Source organism: Misgurnus anguillicaudatus, chromosome 21, assembly GCF_027580225.2.
Source record: "Misgurnus anguillicaudatus chromosome 21, ASM2758022v2, whole genome shotgun sequence".
In the NCBI taxonomy this organism is placed as follows: Eukaryota; Metazoa; Chordata; class Actinopteri; order Cypriniformes; family Cobitidae; genus Misgurnus; species Misgurnus anguillicaudatus.
The window spans coordinates 39,181,512-39,201,489 of record NC_073357.2 but is presented as its reverse complement, the minus strand read 5'-3'; the positions used below and the strand labels follow the sequence as shown (position 1 = coordinate 39,201,489).

Here is a 19,978-nt window from a genome sequence, read left to right as displayed (position 1 = left end):
TTTTATTTTGTGCCACCATACTTGCTCGTATAAACTACTCGTCTTAAAAACGTTGATGTGTTTGGTCACTTCTAACTTTATCTCTGTTTCGTACCATTGAATGAATGGTCATCAAATTTGTTGTGCGCCACAGCGCTTACGTGCACGCACTAAGATGATAGAGGTATGCATCAACTCTTCTTAGCCAAGGCAATAACACAGTTTAATATGGAAAATTGATAGACTATTCTTTTAAGCCTTTTAGAATGATGGTACAGTACCACATCTATTATAGGCTTAATGTGGTTCAGATTTGGCCCTGAGGTACTGGTAATACTATAATTGTACTGGTAGCCTTCTATAGCCCTCCTCTTGTACCTCAGCTCAAACATTTGCAGAACATATCATCGCTGTCTTTCCGCCTGTACTTTATGTCCAAGGTTATTGTCTAAGTTCACAAACACTTTTTAATAATGTTTAAATATTTGCAAAACCCACTGACAAACATAAAGGGTGACAAACAATAATGATTATGACAGAAATATGGAGATATAAGCTTTTAGAAGGACAGCAATTATGTGTAAGTCTTCAATAGACTAACCAAACGCCCATGTATGTCAGCTTGTTTTTCTAGACACTAGGACAGGCTTTTGTTTAGCAGTATAATTTGTTAAAGTAAATTACATAAAAAACATACAAAATTAAATCTTAAAAGTCTAAGCATGGCCACATTTAATCTTCTGTGGGTATTCAAAAAGATTTGCACATTTATTTGATGTCTCCAAAGCTAATTATAAAGAACCCAAGCTTATATAATGACAGAAAGTGGGTTAGTGGAGGCATGCTGATTAAATTTAAATAAGTTACTTTCAGATTTAATTGTATGGTGTTTTGTAAAACATGAAGTTGTCTCAAGGCAGCTTTGAGTTTGTAAGAACAAAGAACAATACAAATTAAACAAACTCAATAAATTAAAGCCTTCTTATTTCAAACTGCACAAAAACAGCATTATTTATTTCAATTAACAGTTGCTTTATAAGTACAGTATCTCTCAACAATCACTGCAGTGCAATGAAGAAGATACTGTACTGAATTTTATCTTTCATTAATTGGACTTCCATTGGTTATGAAAAAGCAGGTCAGACTGATTTATTTGATGTCACAAATTTCTTGTAATGGCAATAATAATGATGATGGGAGGACAAGTGCGTCTGAAAATATATCAGAGATTTATCAGTGCTATAGATCTCTTTGCAAGGTCAGGAGAAATATTAGGATCACTGTGAAATCACTAAAGCTCACATCTGTTAATGTCCTGAGGTATTATGAGATATTCCCAAGAAAATTTCACAATGTTCCAAGGAAATAAATTATATCTAATTATTGTATTGTTTAGACTTTAAGCAAGTGTGAGCATGTTTGTTTATGGGATTTATTTTGGCGCTATGTGTGTGGGTGTGTACTGTATGTGCGGGCATGTGGGCACACATTGGTAAAGCTCATTACAAGTTAAACAGTCCTTGACCAAAGAAGCAATTTGTAATACTTAAACTTGGCTAAACGATGGGCTATGAAAGACATAATTGCCTTCTTAATCTTTAGCTGAGCGAAAATCTTTGTTTTCAACATTTAAAGACAAGATCAATAAAAAAGCTTTGCAGTCTTTAACATCTGTAGGTCCAACAGAGTGTTTATTGGTCAGGGGGGTAATTTTAGTAGAAGATCTAGAAGATTTAGATGTTTGTGGAGAAAAGACAGTATTAATCTATTTGAGATATTAAAGTATATCTAGGGATTACTTAATTTGTCACACTATTTTTATGTCAACAACAATACATTTATTTATTTTTATGATGTTTTTTTGTTTGATCAATGAATGTGTGAATGAGATTAACTGCTTAATCAATAAGTGGTGCCTATGCCTTAATTTTTATTTTACCTTGTATTTCCGAATATATGATTTTTCAAATCCTTCCACTATAGTACAAATATATCTTATCTCTTGCCCTGGTCAACAGTTCCTATACATTTCAAGTAGTGGTAATCAAGTCTTTATCATTTTCATGTCTGAATAAACCTAGATAAGTTAGAAAACATGAGTAAATCCTGCTACAAAATATCATGTGAACGTCTCTCTTTATCTTGGTTTTTCCACCACTGTGATGACGTTCACCTAAAGGAACATCCTTCCATGACTGAACACTGGTTTGCTTCAGTCACTTTCATATCCATGCATTTAACTTTCAAATGTCAAAGATAGCAACAGCCTCTTACTGTATACTGTATATCTGTTTTAGCACTGTTTCACGACCCTGAGCAACATGAATTTAATCTCAGGCCTTGTGCTCTTGACTGCAGCTGATAAGGCAATAGATCTTTTTCACTGTGTTCTCCATGCAATATAAAAACAGTCAATAAAACACACCACACTTTGTAAGACATATGTATATAAGATAAATGATACACTATATATACTGTAATTGAACACAGAAAACATTATCCTGTAATATATTGTGTACTGTACAGCTGGTTAACTGCAGCTCTGTGGTACTTCAAACACTTGAGAAAAATATATTGTGCAAAATTATTTCATACAATAAGGTTGTATTTGTTAACAATTAGTTAATGTATTAGCTTCCATGAACTAACAATGAGCAACACTTCTACAGCATTTATTAATACATTTGTAATATCAAGCGTTGTAACTGTTCACATTAATGCACCATGAACTAACCAGAATTACTATACTGAGATTAACAAGAATGAATAAACTATCATTGTTCATTGTTTGTTAAAGGAAAACACCACAGTTTTTCAATATTTTACTATGTTCTTACCTCAACTTAGATGAATTAATACATACATATCTTTTTCAATGCGTGCACTTTTAATCTTTGTACAGCGCTTCTTGAATGTGTTAGCATTTAGCCTAGCCAGATTCATTCATATGGCACCAAACAAAAGTTTTATTTTGTGCCGCCATACTTACTCAAGTAACTACTCATGTAACAGTCTTTAAATAAGGAAAACATGGAAGTGTTTGGTGAATTCATTCCTCTTTGGAGCCATAGGAATGAATGGGGCTAGGCTAAATGCTAACACATTCATGAAGCGCTATACAAAGATTAAAAGTAAACGCATTGATAAAAGATAGGTATGTATTAATTCATCTAAGATGAGGTAAGAACATAGTAAAATATTGAAAAATTATGGTGTTCACCTTTAAACACCTTTTTTTCACCTAAATTTTTTTGCGAAATCATTGAACTATCCAACCTGTATATGTTAACAAAAGAGTTACATATTCTTACTCTCTGATAAAGTACTGTATTAACTTCATTTTTGTGTTATTTTAAAGGCCATTTCCCATTAATGACATCCTTTTTATCTCTGGTGGGGACAAATCTCACATTATATTCTGAATAATTACTCGCTGCATGGAGTTCCACCAAGAGATAACGCGAGACAAAGGAAGTGAAATTTATGCCATTTGAAATTAAACTGTTTGCTTAAACTCTTTGTCTGAACTACGCAAGCTATTAACAAAATGAAGCCAGCAAACACTGAACACAGAATCAGCTGCTGTTCATTTCAGTGCTGAATATTTCTCATTAGAAACAGAGTAAAGATACGGGTTGTCCTTGTTAAAGGACTCTGAAATGTGATTTAGAGGTCAAATATTAGAGACAAACGACAGCTTTATTTGTTTTTATCCTAGCTTTTCTATCTCTTGCTCTTTTTTCCCTCCGACACTTCTTTCTGTGTCTCTTACCATTTCATTCACGCTTGGTTGGGCTCTGTGCTGTAGATATGAGGGGGCCAGACGATATGGTTTTGGGTCAGTGGCGTTTGATCTAGCTCCTCTTTGCTGGGACTCTAATGCCACATTGATTGACACTGTAGTACTGCGACCTGTAAAGTGTTGCGAGCACCCAACTAGCAATATGGCTAAAAAACAGGACACTTCACGCCATGACCATGTATACAGTATTATATCAGCACTATTCTGAATCAAGCAGTGTGATGTCTGATATGTCTGATAACCACTGTCCATCAGTAGTTCAAATGCATTTGCAGTTGTTCAGAACAGTTTCTTTGGCTCATTGAAAGCGCCCCAGACAGCGGTATCATCAAAGAGATTTTGCCCTAGAAGCCTGAAAGTGTCTGTTTTCATGAAAGCCACTTTTCCCAGACACAGCAGAAAGCACATGTATTGTACTGCCCTGTTCAAAACACTCTTTGTGTTGACGGTTCAGGTGAGCTTGTCCAAGATTAGAAGATAAAGGAGTCTGACTTGAGACAAAGTTTCTCCTGTTGTACCATCGCTTCCTGAGCTATTTACTTTCTGGACACAAACATGAAAGACTTGTACTTCAAATGTACTGGATATCATTTTGAGTTGTGTTTTAATTATAAATGTTCTGCATTGTGACTAGTACTGAGAACAAAAGAACGACATGCTTTGATGAGTCTGGTAACTTACTGAGTTTGTGTATGCTTAATAAACAGAGGCATCGTGAGATGTGTTAGCTCAGGCGACTGCCTTAAATAATTTCTTTTAAGCTGTTTTAAAGGCAATTGATGGTTTAAAGGTGCAGTGTGTAGATTTAAGCGGCATCTAGCCGTGAGATTGTGAATTGCAACCAACGGCTCAGTCCACCATTCACCAAAATGCATAGAGAAGCTACAGTAGATGCCAAAGGACAAACATGTTGTTGTACAATAGCGCTCTGTACAGCAGTTTGTCCGTTTAGGGCTACTGTAGAAACATGGCGGCACAAAATGGCGCCTTCCACGTAAGGGGACCCGCAGTGTATGTAGATAAAAATGGCTCATTCTAAGGTAATAAACACATAACAGTTCATTATGTAAGGTCTTTATACACCACTGATCATATAGTTATGTATATTATATTGCATTTCTGTCTTTAGATCCTTCTAAAAGTTACATACTGCACCTTTAATAAAAATATTCACAATTTGTCCATTACCCTGAAGCAAACATCTTTACTGTCCTTTTAAAGGTTTACTGTTATGTATCGTGCATGTGTGTTTTTTGTTTAATGTCAAAACTAGAAAACCCCCCCCAAATGATTTTATGCAAACACAGTTTGTTATGTATTGTCAGGAATTTATAATGAGCTGATTTTTGATAGTTATCAGTGTTGTTTGCATATAAACAGACTCATAAACAGCAAGTACTTATTCAGACATGAAGCATGCGATGAGGAGACTGCTAATGAGCGGGAGAACCTTGTAAACTTTATTAGGACGAGTTTGACACGCTTGAACGTCATAGTTGCTTTGGGGTGATCATTACCATCAATCTACATATCAGGAAAGAAAATTCACATGACCTTAAACTGCTCACATTTAATGGTGCTCTCTCTCTCTCTCACACACACACACACACACACACACACACACACACACATTCTGGTTTTCATGTTTTGTGGGGACATTCCATAGATGTAATGCATTTTATACCGTACAAACTGTATATTCTATTCCCAAAGTTTCAGGGTAATTGCTGCTCTGTGCCTAAACATGCACTGCTGCGTATGTAACCCATCCCAGTGAGTAGTGAACACACGCCCTGCAAGTCATGAACACACACACACACACCTGGAGCAGTGGGCAGCTATCCCAGCGCCCGTGGAGCTATTAGGACAGGGGTAGGCAAGTTTGGTCCTAGAGAGCCGTAGTCCTGTAGCTCCAATCCTAATCAAACACACCTGAAACAGCTAATCAATGTCCTCAAGATTACAGGTGAGGAAGGTGAGCCCAAACTGGCCTACCCTAGAATTAGGGTAAGGTGCCTTGCTCAAGGACACCACAGTCGCAACTTGCTGGCCATGAGACTAGAACCAACAACTGTCGTGTTACAAGCCGACTCTCTAACCACTAGGCTACAAATGCCCTATTAGTGCAATTTTTTTTAATGATTACTATAGTGAAATGCTTTTGTGATAGGGGTCAATGGTGTTCTTACCTTTTTCTTATTGGTGGGACAAATGTAAAAGTTTGTGACAATGATGGTCGTCCCAGGCATCAGGTTAAGCTTGGTGTAGGTTGTCCCATAATCGCTTGATCTGCATTGAGGAAGAAGGAGAGAAACAAATTTCATAAGCAACTTCATATAGTCACTCTGTTACAATGACTCACACATACTGAAAATGGATATGTGATGCAATCATATGCACCTAAATACTGTAAACTCATATTCACAGATTATTAAATATATTTATTCATGGGGCTGAGAGGCAAAATAAACATGACTCAACAGCACTTCCCACAAGGACGTGTTACTACTAACACATTAAGAATATACAGTAAGGTCGATTTTTCATCACACTTAGATGGAATTTACATTTCGTGCTAAAAGAATATACTAAATGATAAGAAAACGAATAATTTGAATCACCCCTCTGCTTTCTTACAGGCACTTAAAGTAGTCTCATAAGCATTTTATCTGTTTTTTGCACAAAATATGAGTCAGCAAAATCAGTCAGCAAAAATAAACTTGTTAGCTCAGTCGATCAGCAGTAGTGGGAGAGATGCTAGGAGTCTATTTAAAATGTTCATGACATTTTGTTTTAGAAGTACAGCGCAAATAAAATCACTGCTATGATCACTAGTCACATCCTCTCAGCTCAGCACAAAAAGTCGATAGATGGACACACTCGAGACCGCTCAGACTAAATTAAAAAGATTTCTACTTTGCATAAAGCAACTAAAGAAAGAATGTTAAATAGCGGGCAGACTTTGCTACTGTATGAAACAAACTGTTAGATTGGGATCTGATCAAATGACGACTAATGCTGAGTTCAGACTGCATGATTTTTAAAGAAGTCGGGTCACAGACTGCGTGACTATCTGGGGTAGCGTTCAATCGCTGCTGTTTTCAGACTGCATGATGGATTGGAGACAGGGGGTTTCACACTGCATGACTACATCTCACAACCAAACGCACGCAAAAAGTGACAAAGAAACAACGCAAGGTCACACGTGCAAGACTGGGATTATTATTAAAAATGGTAGCCCGCAAGAAGTTAGAAAATACAAAATTGCATGTGCGGTCATTTGCAGCAGAAAGAACGCGACAGGTTTGAATATCTACCTCGCGACAGGTTCGGATATCTAGCATGCCGGATTTCTCATGGGTGTCAGCGACTTGTCGGTGATTCTCTCAGATCGTGTCTTTGATAATTCACACACAAATTTCGGACATTTGTCAACGATTTCTCAAAACCTGTCGGCGAGTCAAAATCAGGGCTAAAATCGTGCAATCTGAACTCGGCATAACAGATATTGCTCACTTTATCTCAGAAACACCCCTGGATTTTGGTCTTTTTAAAGAAGTCTCACCACTAAGCCACCACGTTTGCAACGTCTTCAGCTCTACAGCAAGACCTGGTGGATATTGCACATGCGCAAACAATTGGCAGTGACTGTCACAGAGAATAGGCGAGTCTGTACAATGCCCCTCCCCTAGAGCAGTGGTTCTTAAACTGGGGTTCGGGGCCCCCAGGGGGGCGGCGAGATGGTCCCAGGGGGGCCCCAGTTCTATTACATTTTCTAAAATACATTAATTTATCATGAATTCACTGTATTTAAACCTAAAAAAATAAGGCTACTGTAAGGGGTGCTTTAATGAAAACGAGTGAGATGAGAATCCATATGCAAAAGGTGTTTAATTGTAAAATCCCAATAAGGGCCAGCAAACAAATCCAAAGGTAAATCCAAATCGTAAATCCAAAGACAGGCAAAATATATCAGGGCAGGCGGCAAACAGGCTTAAAATCCAAAATACAGGCAGAAGTCAAAAACACAGGCAGATCCAGGTAACAGAATACAGGCAGATATACAGACAGGTATTGGCGATGTAATAATCAGCAGAGAACTGGTGTACAGGAAGTGACTTAAATACAAACAGACAGGAAGTGTGAAGTGAAACATGGCATGATGTATTTCAAAATAAAAGCCAGAACAGAACAGGATGTCAAAATACAAGTTCAAATAACAAAAATACACAGAATACAAGTAAAAACAGAACAAAACCTTACATCTACTAACCAACAGCACTACTTTGTATGATTTAATATGTTTTGTTTTGTTTAATTAAAATGTTAAGTTTTAGAACTGTTTTTTGTCATAAATTTCGTTTCAGGGGCACGAAGGAATGTGCCGTACACAAGGGGGGTCGCATGCTAAAAACGTTTGAGAACCACTGACCTAGAGGATGTTATTGACAACTGGCTCTTTTTACGGTAAGATGGGACTTTCTTTGCTAGAGCGGCCATATTGATTGTTGCGATCTCCCTATTTAAGCAATAGCAGCGATGCATCTTGAGTAAAATATCTTTGATTTTAATTGTTGAAAAAAAAATGACATGGTAAGCAAAAAATTTTGAATGTGCCTGTTGCTGAGTGTTAATATACTTTCAAAACAAAATATATTGCAGCTATAAACCATTCAGCAATATTATAACTCTGAAATGATTTGCATCAAGCTAATTTAAATAGCAACTGCCACCAATATAATCACAGGTGTGGAAACATTGCAACAAACAAAAACAACAGCCAGCCGTGGTCTAAACTGCTCTGACACTATCATGACAAATCTGCATCACATTACAAAGTTATAAAGAATGCATGAGAAGAGGAGAGGGCAGAAGGTACCATTTAAAGTGCCTTACTTAAACTTAAAAAGGAAACAGGTCTCAGAAAGAGACGTGATGCAGAGTGCACAATGTCAGATGAAGCTCTTCCCTGGTGCTCCTCCAGATCGCACATTTTTGTTTCTTACTGACAGTACAGAAGAGCAGAGCAAAGGTGTTTGAGCTGAGAAGAAGGTGAAGATGGTGGGCCACCGATGGTCATTATGTCAGGTGTCATATTACTGTGTTTCTGTAGCTCAACTGGTAGAGCATTACATTAGCAGTGCAAAGTTTGTGCTGACACTAAAGATTTTTAAAATAAATGGTAAATATTTCAGTCAAGTGAACTTTTCAAGTCAACTTTTGACCGGTTCCTAAATGCCTGCTAAATAACTCAAAATAGCATAATTCATTACCAAAACCCATGCTTATTCTGAAACAGAATTGAATTCCTTACACACGTCATTTATTCAGAAAAGTGGACTGTGTTAATTAGAATAAGCCATCAGACAATGAAGACGTTCAGCATCTCTAAAGTGGAGAAAAACTCATGCAGAGGTCATCAGCGGGGCTGGTGAAGCAGCGCCAGGAACAGCCAGCTCATTAAGTAAATCCTCTCGTGGAGAGAGAAATGTCAGAGGCCTCAGAGGAACATTATGTAACTAATAAAGCTAATTTGGAGGATTGTGTGGCACGCTGCGCATCGGTTGCCAAACGTTTCGCTAATGATGCTAACTTAATCGGATGGCTCATTTAATGCCACAGATTAGCTGACAAGACTGATACAGCTGGTGAGGGAGGAATGTGGATGAAGAAGAAACATTCATACAACAAGGACATCATGGATAATATTCAGTTTTTTATTATATTGTCCATGAACTCTTTTCTGAACACTTAATTGAATGTTTAAACACGCAGAGGTACTCAGTCCTTCCAGAAAAATTGAAAGTTTTTTTGTGATTGTTGCGGGCAAAAATCCTTGATCTTGCGGCACTCCTTGATCTGGCGGGAACTTGCAAAAAACTGTTTGCAGCTTTTCAATGATGTTCACGTCACATAATCATGTCACTCCATAACTATCCCATGGCAACAGGGTACATGTCTGCTCTTATGTGAAGTAAATGCAACATTTTTCAACTTTCTGCTAAGATATATGTGAGATGAAAATGCGGGATTATAAAATCATGCAAGCCCTGTATATTCTGTGCAAGGAAATCTGCAATTTATGCTGCAAAAGTGCGGCGTAGTACAAAAAATGCGCCCCCCCGCATAAACATGCGGACTTTGGCTGATTATGCGTTGAATCATGCAATTGCATAATCGCGTTTTGAGGGACTGATTACTTTTTAAGCCCGATTTATAGTCGTGCGTATTGCGTAAGTTCTACGCCGTACTGTAGCTACAGCATAGGGTATCCGTAGCCTGTGCGTAGCTCTGCGTAGCCTGATGTGCACCTCGCAAAATTTTTAACAGCGTGTCAGTTCCACGCGGACCACAAGCGCTGTGATTGGTCCACCAGAAACCCTCCCGTCAGGTAAAAAAAACTGTGTCATAGGTATTTCCGTTTGCGACGGTGAAAACAAAGATGAGCCAAGTTGATGAGTGATTTAACTCAAACTGCAACTAAAGTCACTAGCTACGTTTACATGGACACATTTTGCCTCCATCGGATTAAAATCCTTCCGATTAATAAATCCTATCATAGTGTTTACATGAACACTTAATAATGTGATCGGATTGATGTGCGTGTTTATATGACACAAGATTTACATCAGATTTGATCATTTGACATGCGCACATTGCACAAATATAGTTTCACGCTGTTTCAAGATTTGCTTTGTGCCTCTGATTATAAAGCAGCAGCAAAACACCCATTCACGTGTGCCCAAAAAGCGTATTTTACATCACGCGGTGCTGCAGGGACCGTTCGTGAGAGCGAGTCCAAACACACGCGTTTGTGGATCAGAGAATAAATCATGGACTGACCGGACAACGCTGTCTTGTATCACTTTATGGGGAATTGGACGGATAATAGGAACAAGATTAACAAGACAATCACTTCTTGTGACTTCCTTCAGCAAAACAAACTGGAGTTATTTGCGTCACATGTCATTACGGCAATTCTACGTCATTGCACGTGTGCATATGCTTCACACTCCCGTCCTGTAGGTGGCGGAAATGCACCTTTCAGTGCGTTTGCCAACCGCCATTAAAAAAAGAAAAGATGGCACATGCGCAGAGCCTCCCAGTTTCAGTTATCCATCCGATCAAGTGTATACATGTCATTTTGAGCGGATTACAAACGGTATAAACCACCCCTAACAAGCGGATTAGATTTTTAATCAGATTGGCACTTTTTAGTCCGATTGAGGTGTTTACATGGAGCATTTTTATTCAGATTGATCATTTAAACGGATTACAAATGTCCATGTAAACGCAGCTACTGTTTATTTACTTCCATCACTGCTGGTCTTCTCAAATCATACACAACAAGTTACTGTTTCTTCTTCGTTTGTGGGTTAACTTGCCAACCTTCTTCTTCTTCTCTGACGGTCGTGCTGCTACTGTGGTTACACGCGTGGATACTGACTACCAGCGGTTTGCGTGTGTGTTTGCACGTTGACGCGGAGGACCTACGCACGGCTATAACGAGCCCTTTACCTGAATAACCTGAACTAAAAAAAAAGGAAAACACCAAAAGACATCTAAACACATCACTCTAATCTTAAAGGTACAATATGGATTTTTGCAGCATCTAGCAGTGAGATTGCAAATTGCAGCCAACCTTAATTTCGAAACGCAATGAGAAGCTACAGTACTGTAGCTGTCACAGGAAAAAATGTCATTGTTTGAGACAACGTAGGGACGAAACACGCTCTGTAGAGCAGTTTGTCCGTTTAGGGATACTGTAGAAACATAACGGCGACTATCATGTAAGGGGACCCGCGGTGTATGTAGATTAAAACGGCTCATACTAAAGTAATTAAAACAATACAGTTCCTTATGTAAAGTCTTTATACACCATTGATAATATAGTTATGTCTATTATATTGCATTTCTGTCAAGAGATCCCTCTAAAAGTTACACATTGCACCTTTAAGACTCAGATGTGCACAAGACAATACAAACACCCCGAAGGCCAATCTAGCGACAGTGATGTAAGTTCTCATCTTTGTGATGTGTAAACCTTAATAAAGTCACGAAGCAAAGATCCAAAGCAAGTCTAAATCTCAAAATTAATCATATTTTTGCCACAGGGGAAGGTGAACCGTTTCCACATTTGGAAATTAACTGAAAACATTCTGACTTCCCAAAGTATTCATTTGGGATCATGAGTCATATTCTGAGCAGACATTCACTGTCATATTGAATCAGTGTTTGAGGAAAGTGAACAGCAGTCTGTGTAGAAAGTTTATTTTTACCCCAACGCTCATTCTATTTGTTTTGGTGGGTCACAGGCAGATTTATATTTAGACGTTTGTAAATAACGCTCATTATTATCGTTTGAGTTTAATTATGAGTATTACTTTTTTGTGGCGTTATTGTTTATTATTGTTGGTGTTCTTCACATTAATATGAACATTAATATGCATGTGTTTCTGTAGCTCAACTGGTACAATGTGACATTAGCAGCAACAAGGATATGTTCATGAAAGTCGTTCTGTATAAAAGCATCTGTCAAATGCATAAAAACACAGTTTGCAGGAAATAATGTGTTTTTTCCCCAAGGATTTGTACTTTGCTCTTGACTGTTCTTTTTTGCATGCTGAAGGATCTCTGCTGAAAATAATTCACTGTGTGACAAGCATACTTGAGACGGCGGGCTGTATAAAACCTAGAGACCAAATACTTCAGACTTGAGTCACAACAGTAGGTTAGCATTACCATCAAACATCTTTAATTTGGAGAGACGCGTTAAATATTCTCTGACAGTTCTTTCGAAAACTAAACACTAGCAATTACCAGTACCTTTTATTTTGACAATTTGCCCTGTCATTGTCAGATCACAATGGCATGATCTTTGTGTAATAAAACCTTTAGCTTTAATCGTTTTTTACTGTTGATGGATTAATACATTTGGTTTAGAAAGAAATATAAGAATTTTTAGGAATCTTTTTCCCTTTTGTGATGTCATGACATGTTCACTTCCATGAGAGGTCTATATCATAAACATGTCAGATGAAAACATTCCTGATTGCCATTATTATACATGAAAAACAAAGATATCCACAATACAGGGCTTAGTTATAATAATTCTAAACCAATGCAAAGTATCTTTATAATCGCCTTTCAGTCAAGTCATCATGTATGCATCAATTCATTGATCAAAGACATCTTGATACCTCTTCATCTTATTTAACATCTGCAGTGATGCATTTAAAGGAGCATTTCACCAGTGGAAACATTAATCTTTATTAAAAGTGGATCATATTTGTAGTCGAAATGTAACATACATTTCGAATTTGGTGCAGTGTTTCCGCTATATACATTCTACCGTGGCGGCCCGCCATGCCTAAAACATCCCCGCCACGCCTGCGGTTGTGGATAGAAGGGATACAGCAAACGAAATCTCGCTGGATGAGCACTGTTTTATCCTAATCCTTCAACCAAACCCAACTCTAAACACAAAATTTTACACGATTGTAGGATGTATTTGTATCTCATTTAGCCAAAACCACTGTTTTCATCCTAACAATCCTACCTCCAAATCTAATCCTTAACTTTTCGGCATTTGCTGTATCCCTTCTAGACAAAACCCACGGCGGCAGCTCGCAAAAAAGCTACAGAAATGTCCGCCCTGCCAGACTGGCTGTCTTAGAAATAAATTCCTTTCTGGATTCGCGTTGTTAACTCATTTATAAATAAATCTCCTAAAGTATCATAATTTCTTCCATGGGTTTAGTTTAATTAACAAATAGAGTCAACAGAGGATGATAAGGCTACGTCTCTGTTTTGAGAAATAATAATAAAATAAATAAGCCTATACGAAATATGTTACACTTAAATAATAATTAAATTGACAAAACGAATAAAAAAGTATTTGAGTTTCTGTTTTTTTGTGACGCGCTGACCAAAGCAGCAGAAAGCACGTCATGTTTTTAATGATTTTAAATAAGTACAAAGTTTTCTCCTTATTGTGAGTCTACACAAATAAAAATACATAATTTGAAGTTTCGAATATTGTTTTACTTTTATCTTTATGACTATAAATTTAGGGTAATTTAAGGTGCAAGGTCATCACGCATTTGATGTTCACCGGCGCATATACACGGACGCAGCGCAGGGCTGCGAGAAAAGACATTATTAAACATTCGATTTAACATATTACGAGTTTTTTGGACATTCATTTGGAATCACTGTACTCATATTATCAACTTATCTGGTCATTAGTTATTCAGAATATAGGCTATAAGCGCAGTAGCGCGCTGCTGACCGCTCAGCTGTCAATCAATCTTCTGTGCTTTAGATCGACACTCACAAAGTTTCACATTAAATTATATGATATTTGTCCCAAAAACAAAAGGCTAAATACTGAATACTACTTATATGCGACTGCAAGACATTAATAGTCGAATCTGTTTTTAAGGAAACTGACATTATTCCCGTGGAAGAGAAGAACGTTGGTAATAGAAACTTGAGGCAGACGGTGAGACTGTTTCATCTGTTTTCAGACAGCAGGGTCGGGGTACCCGCGGATGAACCGCATAATATTTGATGTAACGGGTGTAATAATAGGCTTTTCGTGCGTCATTTGCGTTGTAGATGCAGGTCGGGACTCAATAGACAAGAGTAAAATGCAGGTCTAACATCCAAGACCAAAATTCGACTTGTTTTTAAATGGCCCCGTGCTTTGTGTTTAAGATCTGTCTGAAGACCGTTAAAGGTCTCTATTCAACTGCGCGATTTGCGGTGTGACCGGCTCGGGGTCTTTATGTCAAATGGTCCGGGTGTGAAATAAAATTGCTGCTGATGGATGTTCGGTCAATCACAGCGGTGCGGATTATCAAACAGGACTGTGCGTGAGTTTGCAACAGCTCTGTAACGCTAAACACGAGCACAACTTGCAATGCACACTACATTAAAACTACAATGAAATATCCGAACTACGTACGTAGCTATGTAACGTTTTTTAAGAAAATACATTTTAGATCAAACATAGAAAAGCAATATGCTATAAATATAAGGAAAAGTAAATGAACGCATGAAAATGATAAAAAAATACATGTTAGTTTACTGTAGCCTATATTCTACTTTTAAAAAAATAATGTACATTTATAATCATCATGGGCGCCCCCTGCCGCCACAGCTGAAAAAAATCCTAGAGGAAACACTGTGGTGCCTATTTGACCGAGAAAAGGAGTGTTTGTAGTCTCACCCCCTCTACAAAGATATAGGACTTCCTTCTTTCAATGATGCAAAATGATGCTTTTTACATCATTGAAAGAAGGACGTGCAACACTGAAATCTGTATTTCTCCTGTTTCAGGGGAAACAGAGGGAATGATGCACGGCCATTCAAAAACATGACTGGGTTTCTAACGATACACAGCTTAATGCAAATGGGTGAAGTGTCCCTTTAATGTCCAAATGACATATATAGCTTAATAAAGAAAAGCTAACACCAACATGCATCACTGAATCCAGAACATTTATATGCAAATAAATCTAGAAATTAAAGCCACATTAAAATCTTCAAAACCTCCTTAACCTTGAAATGTCAAGGTTCAATTCAAATGTATTTTGCACCAGAACAAATTCACACTCAAGGATAAGTGGACAAAAGTGTAAAAGCTAAGACTTCAGAAAGCCTAAGGGAATGTTTGTTAATCTTTGAGCTAACAATATCTGTGACCTTGTAAATGTGTGAGAAAGGTTTTGGACAGTTCATATATCATATAAGTAACTCAAAAGTTCTGCTCACTATGGAAAGCACCCGACAGAATTAACTGGCAAATTACAAATATTTTGGGCATTTAATTTTAAGATGCACTTGAACACACATAGCATACGTTTCTTTTACGCCAGCATTTCATTGTTCTGAATGAACAGAACATTGGGGGTGGGTCAACCAAGTGGGTCCACCATCACATCATTTACCATTATGAAATAAAAACAGGTCAAAATAGGTTGTAAGTAGCCAGGTACTCAGGAGAAGACAAGGGGATCTGTGAAGTGTTTACTTCAATGTTACAGAAAAAGCAATATGGGCTGACGCACAGCCTGACGGAGTGTCAGACCTCCATAGACTCATCTAATGATTTTTCCTTTTATCCTCAGAGTATCTTTTATTATGAAAATAAGAGGTGTTTTAGTCCTCCCCGCATTTAAGACACAAGATGCTCCGGTGTGCATTGTAAATTCAGACCATTAACAAAAATACTTCCTGAATTAAAATGTACAACTGAAATGTAGCTCTCTGTCCTTTTAACCACTAAAGCAATATTCATTATTTTATAATTATATCTTAACATAGTCTAGGAAATTAACAAGAATATAAAAGGAAAAACATTTGTGGTCCCTAAAGCTGTTAATTAAATCACACCACAGTTTAAGGATTCTTATTCCGGTTGAATATGAAGACAGAGAGCATTCCTGAGAAGTTAGATATTAACAAAACCAAACAACGAAATTAGGCAAAAGCAATATCCAAGTGTTTGGATTTCCCAGTAGGCTCTGATGGTTCAAATACCAGGAAGTGGAAGCTAAACCCAACCACCCAGACTATGTCTAGTAAAGGTCATCCATCAAAATTCTTTGCACGAATAAGAAAAAAACTGTGCGAGAAGCCACAGAGCCGCTTTAGCCTTGCGTAGCCAGACCTGAAGGTGCATTGAATTTTGCCAAAAAAGCATTAATGTAAAAAATGTATGCTCATATAGGACATAACTTGTTAAACAAAAATCAAAGTGATGTGTGTAAATCAAATGTCACACAATCGTGAGCCTCAAATGCATAATATGGTGATGAAACCTTGTGGGGATGTGGCTGCCTTTCATTTTAAATTGAGCATAAATTGATGGATGAACGGTGCAAAAATTAAATGAGACACAGTTTAATTCTGCTTTAAATGTATGCTGAATCTTTCAAGTTTATCATAAAGCAGGATAATGGTCGAAAACAACAAATATGTACAAAACAAATTGTCTTTAATACTGAAATTGCTAGAAAGAAATCAGTGAGGCCCAGTCACACTTCAAAAATGTGGTGAAATCTGGCCATGCACTTCAAATGAGCAATCCTATAACAAAATTTCAATAGAGCTTTTGGTAAAGCCTTAGTGATATGCCAACACCATTCAGGGCCCCTTGAAATGTATTTGATAGTTATTAAACCACTGCTGATTAATGTACACCCCTTATATTATACTGCTGGTGGGCAATTAATTTTCACTAATGCCATCTTACCTACCTATTATGAAAGGCTATCATCCTTTTTATTGCATAGAGAGCAGGGAAAAGGTCATGAGACTCCATAAATCAAATCGCTGGCTATTTTAAGGCATGTCATTCTTGGTAAAGGACTCAACACTTACCTCTATTTATGACATGGCCTTTCAAGATTCTGTACTGTATGTTTAGATTAAATATTAGGTTAGTGTTCATGACAAAATGTTTACTGGATTTTTAATGCATTTTAATAATTATAGGTAACACGAAATCGCAATATAGCAAAAATGCATTTAGAACAAAAAGGAATTATTTGAGACCAACTCATTTAAACACTCTCTGGTCTTGGACTTGACTCAGACTTGAATAAGTTTGTCTTGACTACAACACTGAAATTAACGGGATTACGCTATAGCCCCTCTATGAACCTTCAACGAATAATAAATGTGTTACTGTTACTTAGTAGAACATAATTATTAAAAAAGAAACTAAGCTTTATTACACTTCCCATTTGTAAATGTAGCTTTGTGTTGTATGTGTTTTGGTTGGCTCATAGGACAAACTGTTCAATGCTCCCATTGTAAGGCTTTTTAAATAAAAGCATCTGCTAAATCAATAATTGTGAAATGTAAATGCAATGACTATAATCGATACACCACTCAAACCCATCATCTCACTAATGAAATCCTCCATTATAATGCATTCTCTGAAGAGGATTCTAGTCAATAGGACAAAACCTAAACATTCTCAAGAGGAATAAACCAAATCTCATTGAGGGGCAGTGCGTCAGTCCAAACAGTAAACTACACTACAGTCCTAAAGATTCTTGCTTAATGAGATGAAGAGGTGGAAGTGTGTGTGCATGCCCGTAGCCAGCTATGAGGCCACCGGGGTCCATTTTCATATAAAGAAATGAGCTCTGAATGCCTAATTAGTCATTTTAAACTATTCATATTGGCATCCATGTATATAGTTTGGACAGTTTACTGTTTATTTTTGCGTAAAATGATAGAGACTGACAGCTGTGAGACGCTAGCGGCCGCGGGTGCAGAATTCACAGTGTTGCCAGATCCCATTGTGAAAAATCCTCTTTAGACTTAGTGTTTAATGTTTTAGCAATTAATGTGACAATTTGGGAAATTTATAAAGTGAGAATGTGCCGGTTAGTGTTAGCGATATCTCTGATTTATTGTTAAAAGACAAAGTCTGAACTCTGTTTGTTTTCATGATTCCTATTTACATTTTAATTTTACTATTTAAACGGCTTAATTCATTGCAGCGAGCTCTCAGCGCGCCTCCATCCTGCCGCTCTCGTTGTGTGCAGCGCCTCAACAGCGCGCCCCCCGGCCCCCTCCCCTCTCTTTGCTGCGCGCCTCTCTCACATAACAGTGAAAAGTATTTAACTCCGTGGTCCTCGTGTACTTTCTCTTTTTCGCCTAAACGTCAACAGTCACGGATGTTACTGACAGAGAAGACGGCTGATCAAGTTCATCATGAGTGACTTAACAAAAGGTTAGCAGTAGTGTTTCCCACACATACCTGTTCTGATGCGAGTCTGGGTCCGAGCTCTCTCCCTACCTATGATGCGGTGTGCCCGTGCACGTGTTCTGTAGTAACAGCAACCATGTATTCTCTCATATTTCTTAATTTGCAACAAATTGTCTGCCCTGTACGCGATATACAATAAAACTACCACTCGTATTTTAAATAAAAAAGTGCTCATAACACAACAACACTGATGAGAAGAGCAACATCAGTACAGTCTCAATGTAAATATATGATGATTTTTTTAGGCAATGTCACGTTTTTAGCAGCAGTTAAAGAAAGAGCTGATTGGATTAAACAAAGAGTTACTGGGTCGTTACTTGGTCCTGTTAAGTCACTATTTTATAGACAACAGAACAGAAACTATGTAAAAATAGCATTCAGTTGTGTTAAAATGCAATATAATGTGACGGATGACGCAATGACGTCACATATATGCTAATCAGCGTGTGACGTCATCACCGCTACAGTATATCAAAATCCTGTGGGAAACACTGATAATGTTGCTTATTAAAATGATTAATATAATGCTATAATAAGCATTGTGCATGAAAATAAATGAATGATCCACCCTAACAGTAAAGAGTTTACAAATTGTGATATAATAAATAGCAGATAATATAACAATGTCCATCCCCAAGAAATCTAGAAAGAGTGTGTATTTTGTAGAAAATGGCAAAAAAGGTTCAGACAGAATACTTAAAGCTCATGTAACACACGCTGTTTCTGCATTTCTGATGTTAATCTGGAGTACCTATAGAGTTGTATTACATCCTTAATATCTCCGAAGAGTCTTTAGTTTAATCAGATTTATTAGGGGTGGAACGGTACACAGAAGTGCCGGTTCGGTTCGTACCTCGGTTCAGGCGTCACGGTTTGATTCACTTTCGGTACAATGGAGGGAAAAGCAAAACAAAAATTAAAGATTTTTTTAGTACTTAAGCTAATCTTAAAAACATAGGTGTCCTTATCAGTGTTATTTTGAGATGTCATGAATATGAACTGAAATGCATTTAACATACAATCTCGTATTTCAAAAATGTATACCACTTTAAGTAATCTTGTACTCATCTTTCATACAAATATGGGTTCAATTGTATTACAAGTGTTACCTAAATACATTTTAAAATTACATTTTGGCCTTATTCCATATTAATGTACTAAAGAACAAAAAAAGGCTCTTAGGATGAATTAATAGGTGTGTACGACTTCACGAGGCGCTGCAAGAAACGACAAATGGATGACGTCAGAGTAACGCGAGAGCGATTTGAAATCAGCCTCCTCCGCAAGATTTCTCGCGGTACTCTGACGCTGATGGCGCTGCGTAAAGTTGAGCACGCTTAAAAAACTGAAAGCAGCTGAACTCGACATAACTGCCCTGCGTATGCCTGTTGTATATAGCAGGACAA

At 37.5% G+C, this 19,978-nt stretch overlaps 1 protein-coding gene across 8 annotated transcripts in view; it reads right to left on the bottom strand.

Annotated features, from left to right (window-relative positions):
• Window positions 1-19,978, bottom strand: part of sorcs2 (sortilin-related VPS10 domain containing receptor 2) — a 203,597-nt gene that overhangs the window by 78,468 nt on the left and 105,151 nt on the right. For all 8 annotated transcript variants that reach the window (XM_073859102.1, XM_055206899.2, XM_055206892.2 and 5 more), the window contains one exon: window positions 5,971-6,070. In XM_073859102.1, the coding sequence (XP_073715203.1) occupies window positions 5,971-6,030 (60 nt within the window). In that variant the 5' untranslated portion in view covers window positions 6,031-6,070. The remainder of the gene's footprint in view (window positions 1-5,970; window positions 6,071-19,978) is intronic.